At 38.6% G+C, this 12,621-nt stretch overlaps 1 protein-coding gene across 1 annotated transcript; it reads left to right on the forward strand.

Moving 5' to 3' along the window:
- The first annotated feature begins 10,622 nt into the window (after positions 1 to 10,622).
- LOC137290425 (forkhead box protein D3-A-like) lies at positions 10,623 to 12,049 on the forward strand. The gene has a single exon (XM_067821351.1). The coding sequence runs from the start codon at positions 10,623 to 10,625 to the stop codon at positions 11,979 to 11,981; it is 1,359 nt and encodes a 452-aa protein (XP_067677452.1). The 3' UTR covers positions 11,982 to 12,049.
- The last annotated feature ends 572 nt before the right edge of the window (positions 12,050 to 12,621 follow it).

Raw genomic sequence — 12,621 nt, forward strand, 5'->3', positions numbered from 1 at the left:
AGGGCTGTTCAGATTAATTATGGCAGAACCTCCACCCAACATCTTCTACTATCGGGAATAACATTAATTTCACTATGAATAAGCAGTATGCAAAATGTATGAGTGAAGCTTCTTTTTTGGCGAACACCTGGTGTCATCGCTGATTTTCGCTCATCCATTCATGGAATTGACACTGCTGTTTTGTTTCTTGCACTGCAGGGAATTTGTTTCGGCGGATAAACGAAGCTGGTATTTGTTGAGTTGACGTATTATGTCCCAGCATAGATTGAGAGAGTACCTATACGTGATATTGGTTAATATTTCAAACTTTTCCCCACTACAAATATGTAAGATTAATGGTTCACGTCAATAACTCTACTACACCTTTTCACCCGTTAATGATGGATGGCGGACTAGCTCCATAAAGGGAAAATGAAGTTTTATGGTTGACCGTTAAAAGGTGCCGTGTATTAATGTGATGCCGACATCACAGTATGGACAGAATATCGGGGATTGGGACGACAATAAACTTGAGGCAGGTGTCAACGCGTAGTGGTACTGATTACAAGACAATTTCCACATCCACAAGAAATCTCCAGGAACAGAGTCGTTAATATGATTCCCACTATACCGTGATTTTGAATCCTTATCGAATAGCGAGGGCATCAAGTGTTCACGAAATGTGATCGCACCTTGCCCGACTGGTGGCACCAGTCATAAACACATGCAATGGCATGTCAATTTCTGTGATGGGCAGATCAACTGTTCGCCTGAAAAACATGTGGTACAATTAAAATTAGGGAATTTGGCAACGAAAATAGGCATTGAGCGAACATCATTTTGGTCGGACAGTCAAACCTTTATGTGCACAATTGGAAAACGAGTCCTATGCCCCAACATGCAGTGTCGATTAACTGGTACGTTGTTGTCACTATCTAATATGAAGAACTGTATTATGTCAGAGGATGCGTGTTGGACATCATAACAGATCCAGATATAATGCACTTCACTGTCGAGGATGACCGTCTCGTGTTATTTATGGTAAAATACTCAGTATTCAAAGCGATCTGCACATGCATATCTTGTACATACAGAAACAGAAATTGTCCCACATTTTTGCCCTTTAACTGACATCGGATGACAATACAGATTTAGCAAAATAAAAATATATGTATACAACTTACTTGGATGAAAACAGCCACCGTTATTTGTTAAAAAATAACAACATAAAACCTATCATATACATCCTTTACGTATCCACATATTTTGCTTGGTTCATTTTGGACAACCATGCATACTTTGTTTGATTGAGATTATTGAAACAGCGGCTCTGTTATCTATGGCCGTCAACTGCTTTTATGATTATGTACCAATAGTTTTCCAGTGCGCTTCTTTGACAATGCCACTAATATCTTTCGAAATTTTCCCGAAATCAATAAGGGGTAAGGCGTTGTGAATTCAGAACGGGGTGACAGTCGTTACATAATTAATTCTGATGGTACGAGAGGAGAATCGAAATAACGCACAACAATAGATGATGCATTACCATGCATTGCTTCTCATGCATAATTCACCAGTGACGAACATGCAAATCTGGTTTGTGAAAACCAAATCGGGATATATGTTTGCTCTCTTGTTCAATAATTAATTATATATTTAGCGATTCCAGATTTTTTGCTGAAAGTCAAGTTCTCTGAATTGTAAACATATTTTTTATTCATTAAAGTTAAATGATTTGAGCGAAGAAACATGAATGCGTATTTTTTACTTGCGTGAATCAAGTCAAATTATTAGATTTTGATTTTAAGAAACATGGATGAGTTGTGTTTAACTAAATCTGGTCCTGCCGATATATTCAGTTGATTTGACATTTGAGTTGATTTCTGATTTGCGCTCAGTGAAAAGGTTTGGCAATTCATAATTGCAGCATCCACTTTTCAAGTTTTAATTAAATCATATCACTTTGTTGCATTACATCAGCTAACTAGAGTGGTTTTAGTTCCCCACATTTCTACTCTATAGTTTCGTGTTTGTTAGGAAAAAACAACGAAGTATTTTTTTCATATAAAAATAAAAGTATCTGATAAATTTAATTGCTGGTAGACAATTAAGAAAGTTTATCAATTCTGTTTGAGATTTCTTCAAACTGAGTACCATATCATGTACAATTTATACAAGCTTATTGGACGTGTGGCTAGGTGAAGATTAATTTCTTCTAATGATGTATTCATTAAATTCCGGATTTACTTCGCTGAAATATCCCTACATGTTACTGTTGGACGAGATGTTTAAATTAAATATACTAAAATGAAACATGACGTTCAAGTTAAATATGGTATGATAAACGGGGCATGTTGGTTTGTAGATAAACAGAGCCGAAAATTAGTTAAACTATAGAAAGATTCTTTCAAGTGTTTGGTTAAAACTGAAGCTGTTGATTGGAAGATGTTTGGCCACTCTTGTAAACATATATCTTGATTTTAAAGAATCGTTGCCTCTGTTTTGCCTATATTCCATCATGCTTTCATAAACAAATGATTTCGGGTCGTTCCGTGCAAAACAAACGAGATGATTTCATTTTGCACTTTGGGGCAATTAATTCCGAGCTTTGGAATTTAGACATGCAATATTAATCAAGCAAAGCTACCGTGAGCACGAAAAACATATACACAGACCCTTAAAAGAGAGGCTTAAGTTTAATTGTGTGAATTTTCTGTTTGCTTTCTTTGGTATTTGTTAACATAAACCTCGATTACACTTTGTCGCCGGAGAAACTGGTGATTTATGCGACAGAAATTTGAAGTTTAGAGAACATAAAGCTCAAGCATAAAGATACATGTGAAACAAGATATGAAATATTCTTGATAAGTTAACAAACAAATCACGTGTTAAGCATAAAATGATACACTGCAAATCTGAGAACTGTTGTTTTTACAGATTAACTGGGCAATTGTGTGTCCTCATCTGTTTTAGAAAACAGATCCACAATTTGTGAAGCCTCGTGTAAGTGGAGATAAGTTAAGACGTTATGTCGTTTTTCGTTCTTCATAATTTCGTTCAAACACTTCTCCAATTCAATAATTCATTCTTACGTTTGTGTCAAAGAGATACCATTTTAAGTTGTATATGTTCCAAATTGTAAACCTCATTTCGATCAGGCTTACTGAATGACTTACCAGGGAAGGTATACCTAGACGCTGTCATTGAACAGAAGAATTGTGAACGTCCTACCTTCGTGTTCAACTTTTTTGATAATTGGGACATTAATGCTTTGTCAATCTATATAAGACGTAACTGGTACGAAAAAGCGAATATTATCAATGATTCAATGTGTACATATCGACTGAGCAAACTAAACTGACGCATAAAAGAAAGCATACGCCTTAGTTGATTGTAGCTACAAATGAAACGGACGTTATGCGAATAGGATGGGAGTGAGAAATGGTATTTGGAGGGTTATTTTAGGTGATATTCCATGAATATCACTGAAAATATTGCAATTTTTTTTTCAAATTCCAAAAGTTTATGATTGCATATGCACGACGGTTACATGAGGTAACCGTGAGCTTCATTGTAATGCATGCAATCATCCAGAGAAAATATTGTGTTACCATGAGGCCTGAGTTGGCTGAACGAAGCTTTGAGCAATACTAGAACATGTAAAACGTTACATCTGTTTATCTGATTAAACGCATTCCTCACGGTGCCTATGTTGTGGGCTTAATCTCGATGACAGATTACATGTATACATAACATATGAGACATATACCAACATGTTGGGCAATGATGGTATGAAATAAAACAGATAATTTAACAAGTCGCAACAGTTTCTGTATGGCCAAATAGACTGTTATCAAATTTTAAAGATAGCGAAAGTGTCTGGTGATTGTGAACAACGACCTGGCAACCATATTGTCTTTACTGATCTACAGTGTTCATGCATGTTTGGTTCAGTTGAAATTGTTAAAGGAGTGTCAATATTTAGCATGTTTAACATTTGTGAAACGTTACCACCCCACCGGTTGAAATATACTATCGTTGTTGTCAGTTTGGAACTGAAGTCTAAATGAAAATATGATTAGCAGTTTGGAAAAAAATGAAAGTATGTTTTCATTGACTGAAAAGAAACGAACTTAACAAGTGTCACAATTAAACATTGTGTCTGTCTTTCCTACAACCAGCGTGAAACGTTAATATAACCATTAATTTAAATACTCAGTGCATATTTTCCCGCCTTTTGAAAACTTTCAGCGAAGTAATTAAGACATATGCGTCACACTTTGATGTGGGACAATAGCAATTGATTAATAAAACAAATCGGAAAACGAGCCCTTCAAATATATGTCACTTTGAAGATATTCTCGGACTTCCATCATAACACTAAAGAGTTATCTCCCCCTAGAGAGTGGTCATTTTCATTATTTGAGTAATTACCACGCGTGGAGTTCATATCAAATGACATTCCCCTCGTGGTTGTCATTAGCTGTCAATCAAGCGGTTTCGGTAACCACGTTCCCTTCCCTCTGTTGTAAAGGCCTGTCGTTATCACCCTTGTCAGCTATGTGATAATGCTAATGTCTTTTTATGGTCAATTATCATTGAAATGAATCCGTCTCGGGATCTAAGGGTTTCCCGCGAGCCGAAATATTTAGTCGGCTTTGAAAGCACGTGATCACAATTTGTTATATTTGACTAAGAAACATTTACGATGGATTATCCGAAGCAAAGCTTGATACCATCTTTGTTCGAACTATGCCGTAAAAATGTGGCGAACACGTTTTTCGTACAGCGGCTCATTCAGATAGTATCTGTAGATGTTCCGGATACGCGCTGAGGAGCTTAACAGTGTAAATGAAATAGATTTACACGTGATTTACATCTGTCAATCATATGTCCATTGCGTCTTCAGCTGTTCTATGTCAAATCACAGGCATACATTAGTGGATTAAAGTTGATGAACCATTACAGACATAGTTTTTTTCTTAAATTGTTTAGTGTGTGTAGGTTGTAAGTTAGTTGGGTGGTATACTGAGATAGTGAGGAGACGGTGAGGATGGTTGAGGAATAGTTTATGTTTCAAAGTGATATACAGTGAGTTGCTCACAAAAACCAAAAGGCTGATTATAACTCTACCCAGACAAACACGTGACGGCATATCACGAGACATACGTAATAAGTGCAATGATGACTTGTATAGAAAAACCCATTACAACATCGTACTGCCATCATTTGATCTATTAAGCGCCCATTTTGCAAAGGTACAGGGACCACTCAAAAGCATATCTTGAAAGTTGCTGTGTCTGCACCAAGTGTTGTGTATGCACACCCGGGAAGTTGAGATACATAACTGTTTGTTGTTAAATCAGAAGTACCATTGAAATTCTTAACTGTCAACATGTCTTTTCTTAACAAATGGGACTCGATACCAGTGTAGATCTAATAAGAGAGCTAGTGTGTGGATCTTGAAGTAACTGACTAGGCTGTGAGGCGAAGTCAGTTGCTCATTATCATGTGTACAGATGTGACAAGCAAAGAGTCATGTGTACATATGTACGGTTACAATGACTGAGATGTCATATGACGTCATTTAGTGTCATATCAACAATTTATGTCTACAGTGTTTTTTTTTTATTCTGTGTAACACATCTCAACTTCAAGGATGTTTCTAAAACGCATAAAGATATCTAAAGAGTAAATCATTATTATTTAATCATCTATTTACCTTAAACACGGATCTGATTTACATTATCAGCATTCGCGAAATAATTTGATTCTAAAATACACACATCAGCAACAAATTTCTGCATGCAATACAACGCACAAAAGACACTGATTGCAATTAATCAAATTTCGAAACAAAATAAACACCTTATAAATTGGTCAACCTGTTAAACTATACAAAGGGTAACATAGCTAATTGGTGTGTTTTGTTTAGAAGTTGGTGCTGAGTATATGCGAGTTTGTGAAATAGATTAGAAGTGGTTTGATTGACGTGCGGTGTGCCAGTGGCTGGCAGAGAGATTAACGTGGGGCTGACACCACTGCAGTTGTTGTTGTCGATTTCACTCGCCGCACGGGTTTTGTTATGTCATCATGCAATTGACAATGTAATGCATTTCACAGTTGCCAATTCCCCATGCCATCTTTACAGGCCTGTTAAAACCGGATAGGAAGATACGGCCAATTGAAGATTATAATCCAAAGGGATTGTTTTTAAACACTTTCGATACTTGTCACGTTTACAGCATGTGACGAAATGAAATTAAACTTGATAGTTTGTTTGAATATGAAATTGATACTGAAATAGACATGAAAAAGTTGACAGCTGTTCTAACTAGTTACCCTGACATAAACATTATCTCGTTTTCTCGGTAATCTAATTCCAAATCCAATTTACAAATGTCAAGAGTTTAAGCACTATTTCATCTTTTTCATGAACAAAATAATACATCTAACAATAGATGGAATCAAAGTCACAAATGATTAAAGTCTATCAACAGTGACACTAAGTATCCAACATTGGATTAATATTTTGCCAGTTACAAATAATTTGATTAATCGTCCGTCTTTGAACACAGCATTACTGTTAATCCTCTTCATCAATTTACTATAGTTAGAATTGAAATATGCAAAGTATAGTTCTGCATTACGAGTGTGTGTGTATTACGTTGTATACTCCACTTACTAATGCGTTATGCTTTGTTGATGCAGATATGGAAATAATGAACCAGACCTATCACATGCTTATGTCTGACTTTCTGTGTAAACGGTTTAGAAAATAAGCTCTGTACTTAACCCTCCTAAACCCTCCTGAAAGGTAATTTACAAAGCTCTTGGATTTCAGGCTTTGGTTGTTTTTCAACTATAGCGCTGATTAATAATACACATGTTCATTTCGTTATTCTCCATTATCCAACATTCAGAGCGTTAATATAATCAGAACCAATATTATACAATGGCTGCTCATATAATCAAAATATATCAACGGGGTGCGTTAGAAAATTACACGTGGATTAATCTTTTTTCAGTCGTTCCAAATATTGTTTAAAATCTATTCTGATTATGAAATTCCATACGTTATACTTGATAATCTGGACTGAAATACTGCAATGCCATCATATTTTCAATAAGGAAATGTATTTTATATATATATTGATATTAAAAATAGCAGAAGGGTTTATTTAATAACTCTAAAATCTATAGTGAAGATTATTAATACATTCGTAATGAGTTCAAAGACTATCGCTTCAACCTGGAATAAATCCCATCTTCAAATGAGACTATTGACACAAAATAGAGATCTCATAATTCCCGAGAGACATTAAAGACTTGGGAAGTAAAACACATTTGGAGAGAACTTTACAACTGTAAATATTATCCTGGTTAATACCTCGAATCCCGTACCAAGCAAGACCCCCAGTGACGCTCGGCGATAGATCAAAACGGGAGCGACAAAAGCGAGGTAGATATTACTAGCGATACTCTGTTGTTTATTGCAACGGGTGTGAAATGTACACCACGGTAGCCAGAGATCTCGTACCGGGTTGTTAATAGCTATTATTACTGATGAGACAATTAAATCAAAACAATATTCTCAACATGAATCGGGGCTCATGATGTAGTTTCATTGCTTTCGCGCAGAGGGTGCGAATTTAACGCTGGAGGGGGGCCCAGGGTGCGGATAATTGTACCGAGGTGATATCAAAGGCCATGGCGTGAAGTGATATAGTTACCTACAATGGAAACAGATTATTACATGTTGTTTACGTCCTGTTACTAGATGTTTTTGTTTTCGCGGAATTAAAACACCCCCCGCGAGGAATTCCGGTTCTGGATTAAACAGAGTTAAAGAACACATACTGTCTTATGCAATGAAATAAATAGGTCTCAGTCGGGAGCAAGTACACGAATGTGTACAATAATCCAACACTTTTGTACTACGTTCAATCCCCCTTAACTTTTTATGACCACTGTGTTTACAAACATCCGTTATCCCTTAAATAATGTAATTAAATGTAGCTAACCGCCCCGGCCAACTGGGTCTATGTTTAATTTATAACACCTGTATCTATGGTGTAGGGGTGGTTATGATGTTTGGCCTCTGAAGCATAGTAAATATAGACTGTGGTTTGATAAGATTTGAGAGTGCTGGTTTTGAGTAATTTATGATATATTCCATAATATAATTGTCACTCTGTGTGTGTTCGTGGCCCCACTCTGGTGAAGCCAGGGTGGATTACAAACAAAAGGTTTGCGATAATCCGCTGATGGACAAGTGAGAGATAATGATGAAAGTTGACAGATTATGATGTGATTCGGGTGTAAATATTTTAGGGTAATTTCATGATGTAAGTTTATTGCAATAATCGCCCAATCACACACACCGTTGCCAGATTTCACCACTTCGCCGTTGTTGTGAAATCGACACCGTCACTCACGGGAGACCATGTCGATTTCAGGATTAACACTTACAACGACAGATTCCATTAATATTTCATTCGTCAATGATACATGAAAATCCCCGTGTTATTTATGACAACGCTGGAATCATATCAATTATTTTTATAAATCCTGAAATATATATTTTTTCAACAATTTAACAAATGGTGCCATAATATTATATGTCTAAACAGAACTGGTTTGTCATATGACTTGGTTTGAACTCAAATTCTGAAAAAAATACAACTCAACTGAAATATAAATTATGAACGATAACTGTGATTATAACATTCTTCCATGAATCGAATTATGGAGCTGCAACTGTTTTCATACGACCAGTTTCAACAAAACACCTCTCACATGAAGCCGATTTGCGTGCGTTTCTCCACAAATAAGACAAAGGCAGCACTTTGGCATCGTGTTTATTTCCACCCTCGGTTGAGGCCCATGCATCGCAGTGAAAGAAATTCTTGTCAATAAAAGAAATTTTAATTGGGTAATCTCGCTCATGAGTCACGTTGAATCATAAGAACGTTTACTATCTGGTACATTCTTTTGTTTGTCATCAGCCGATTTAACAATTATTACACGAATCTGTTATTTGATAAATTTATTACACGTTATTTACTTTTGGTATTCTTCTGTGTTAAAAATGTGTCTAGTTTTACGTTCAAAATCAGATTATTTCTCAAAAAGGAAAACAGTGATTTTTCATTAATTGCTTTTAGCTGGTGATTAAGTATATGTTAGTCACTGAGAGTTTTACTAATTGCAATTTCTGCTAAAGTTTTAACCAAGTCGTTACAGCAGCCGTAGGCAATGTATAGCGAAAATCTCTTTGGGATGAAAACAAGGAATACAAATATACAACATCTGTGATAAATGACATCTACAGTGCTTTTCATTCTAAAGGATAAATTGTGAATGTGTCTTAGAATAACGCAGATTTCATCGTAGTTGAAATTTACAACCCTTGTCCATTTGAAAGAGATTTATGATGTTCATATGTCTAGAAATGAGACGCTTGCCTCCCCAGCCCGGTGAAAGGGATTTAATACAGTAGTATGTACCATTCAATTTTCCAGGAGCATCTGGTTTCCATATTTCGGAGACATATTGTGATTAAAAAAACTGTCAGTGTTTTCTGATGGCCCGTCATGAAATACACGTGCATGAAACGTGATATTATCAAGAGTGACAGCGATGATCGCCGAGTGAAATAAACATGCATTGATAATACTCGCTGCCGTTAAAGACGATAGTGGAAGACATGTGACACGAAATTTAAAAATATGCTGGTTTTGCAAAATAACCTGTTTGAAATAAAAGAAATGCATAACTTACAGGCTAATCTTGAAGCGTTACTCCGTGCATTTGAGGGTTATGTCCCCTCCCGTAGCCCCCACCCAGTGTCGGGAGGGACAGAGGTCCAGGCATGTGCTAGCCAGATTGAGGTATTTTCATTGCCAACTATTTGTGGATAGGATGTAAAGTGTTTGTTTTTCAATGAGACTAAACTTCATCGGTGCGATCACTCGGCCATCATAATTGGGGTAACAAAGAAAGATGAAAAAGCTGTCTGAAAAATAAACATTGCTGTTAGCAAAAGCCAGCGTGGGACACTGAGCGGAAAATACTAGCTCGGGTAAGACGAATCAGAGAGCGAAAAATTAATTGCCACAACCAGGCCTGTTTAATAAAGAGGGAAAAAATCGGGGAGTACCAGCCTTTCTTCGCACCATTTTGTTTCAAAGCCGCGTGGAAGGGCTCAAAATTTAGCGGCGTTTGTGAGGGGATATTGACTGAACAAACCAGCTAATCGTCGGGGGCGGATTTACGACGCTCAACTAGCGAATTGATATGTTAATACCCCGACCAGAGCGGCTGCTGGTTAGTCACGTGATCTTCGCGAGGGGTTTATTGACAGGCAGGCGGAGTCTTGGCTCATTGTACGGCGTCAGTCGACGAATAGAAATCTCTCTGGGTGGCCGCCTTTAGCATAGTGGCATCTTAGTACACGCGCTGAAAAACCTCCTGTCATTCCACGCCATGAGAGTACAGGCTCTACGTGTTCGAGCTCAAGTCAGTCAATGATTATTATCGGTCGTGCGACAAGACGTGTTTGGTGATTTCGCAAGTTGGACAATTTTTATTGAAGTGTTCACGGACTGAAAATTTTCACCATTACTGCTTTGGCGTCTGAGATGCGGTACGACATGGAACGACCCGGGCCCCACCCCACGGCAGCTATCCCTGACGAGCAGTACCTGGATCTAAGAAAGACACACATGACATCCTCTCCCACAGGCTCCGAGAGCCACCCCACAGGCTTCAGAGACAATATTTGTTTAAATGGAGGAAATTCCGTACTGATGCAGACTACACGAGGAGATGAGGACTGCAGTGATGATGAACATTTAGAGGTGGACTCTCCCCCTCCGTCCCCAATCTCATCCCCACTGTCCCTCCACGGAAGTGACATCGATGGAGACCTCAACGAAAGTAAGGAAACCAAAGCCGATGACAGCAGCTTCGTCAGTAACGACGACGATTCATGTAAAAAGTTGGAAGACAAAACAAGAACCAAATCCAACATGGTAAAACCTCCTTATTCCTATATCGCTTTGATTACCATGTCTATCCTGCAGTCACCGAGAAAACGGCTAACATTGTCAGGAATATGTGAATTCATTATGAACAGATTCCCATATTACAGAGAGAAATTCCCTGCCTGGCAAAACAGCATCAGGCATAACCTCTCCCTCAATGACTGTTTTGTGAAAATTCCCCGTGAACCGGGAAATCCCGGAAAGGGAAACTACTGGACCCTGGACCCCGCCAGCGAGGACATGTTCGACAACGGCAGCTTCCTAAGACGACGAAAGCGGTACAAGCGACATACCCCCGATATGATGCAACAGCCCACGGCGTTCATGTCTGGAGCCGACCCGTACTTCCACCACCACAGTCTCCTCACAGCCCATGCCCACCCGGCGGCCTTCGGAGCGTCCCCCTCGGGCCTCCCCTACCCCTACATGTCCCCCCTGTCGCATCATTTTTCCTTCCTCCCGGGGGACTACGCACGGTCTCATCTACAGCATTCAGCCTACTTGTCGGCGGGGTTGAATCCAAACGCTTTGGGGCTGCCGAGTTCAGGTACATCGAGTCAGTTAAAAAAACTGGAATCTTTGGAAAAACCGGAAAAGCCACCAAGTTCAAGTTCGTCTAAACCTGGGTTTTCTATAGACAGTATAATAGGGACAAGTTCGTCGTCGTCTTCATCTGCTTCTCTCAATAGTTCCAACAGTAAACCTATTATTTCATCATCTTTAGCACCTTCATCAATGCAATCGTTGAGACCAAGTCTATCAACGGGGCTGCCCTCCCTGGCCCTACCACACTCCCTGGCGTCTTTCAGGACCGGGGGCATCATGGACGTACCTCGGCCCGGGGGTAGTGCATTTTCTCCCCTGGCCGGGGCGATGTCAGCAATGACACCACTTGACTTAGAAAAGTATCGTCAATATGTGCAAGCATGTGCCATACCTACCTGGCCGCGGTAAACTTCAAAGAGAACGCTCAGGTGTTCAGTAAATTTGAAAACTTTGATCTCGTGAGATTCAGTGGCCAAGCCGGGTCCGACCCGACTCTTGGACCCCCAAGTCCGGAGAGTGACCGCAGAGTGCTAAAGATTAGCGGTGGATCAAGCTAAGATGGGACTAATTGGCAAGGGATGAAGTGGTGAACATTTTCTACATTCCTTACTGGAAGCATATGTGCAAATACTGTTCCGATATGTACAAGGCCGTTTTTGCAATTGACATGAGAACCAAAATGCCAAAGACAATTTATGTGACTGAAATCAGTGTTTGTTCAGTGACTGTCACGGTGTTTGTAAGTAACTTGTTTATTTCTACCCTTATCTATATCAATCGTTGATAACGTGCCGTAGACGTCTCTTTCAGTGGCGAGCACTTGTCAGTTTCATGTGTTCATGTCACGCGATGAAATGCATTGCAATATATGTTAGTTACAATCTAGTCGGAAGTGATACGCGTAGAAATTGACACTTTGATACTTGTCTAAAGTTTGTCGAAACATTTATGGACACTTTCTCATGTTTGTCGTTCGGAGGTTTTGTTTCAAATAGTACTTAAATTCAAATATTCGTTGAATTTCCACTTTCATCTGGCGTCATGTATG

This window comes from Haliotis asinina, chromosome 7, assembly GCF_037392515.1.
Source record: "Haliotis asinina isolate JCU_RB_2024 chromosome 7, JCU_Hal_asi_v2, whole genome shotgun sequence".
In the NCBI taxonomy this organism is placed as follows: Eukaryota; Metazoa; Mollusca; class Gastropoda; order Lepetellida; family Haliotidae; genus Haliotis; species Haliotis asinina.

What these genes read in the sequence shown, in the direction of transcription:
- LOC137290425 (XM_067821351.1), top strand. Translation starts at nt 10,623, where the DNA reads ATGCGGTACGACATGGAACGACCCGGGCCCCACCCCACGGCAGCTATC.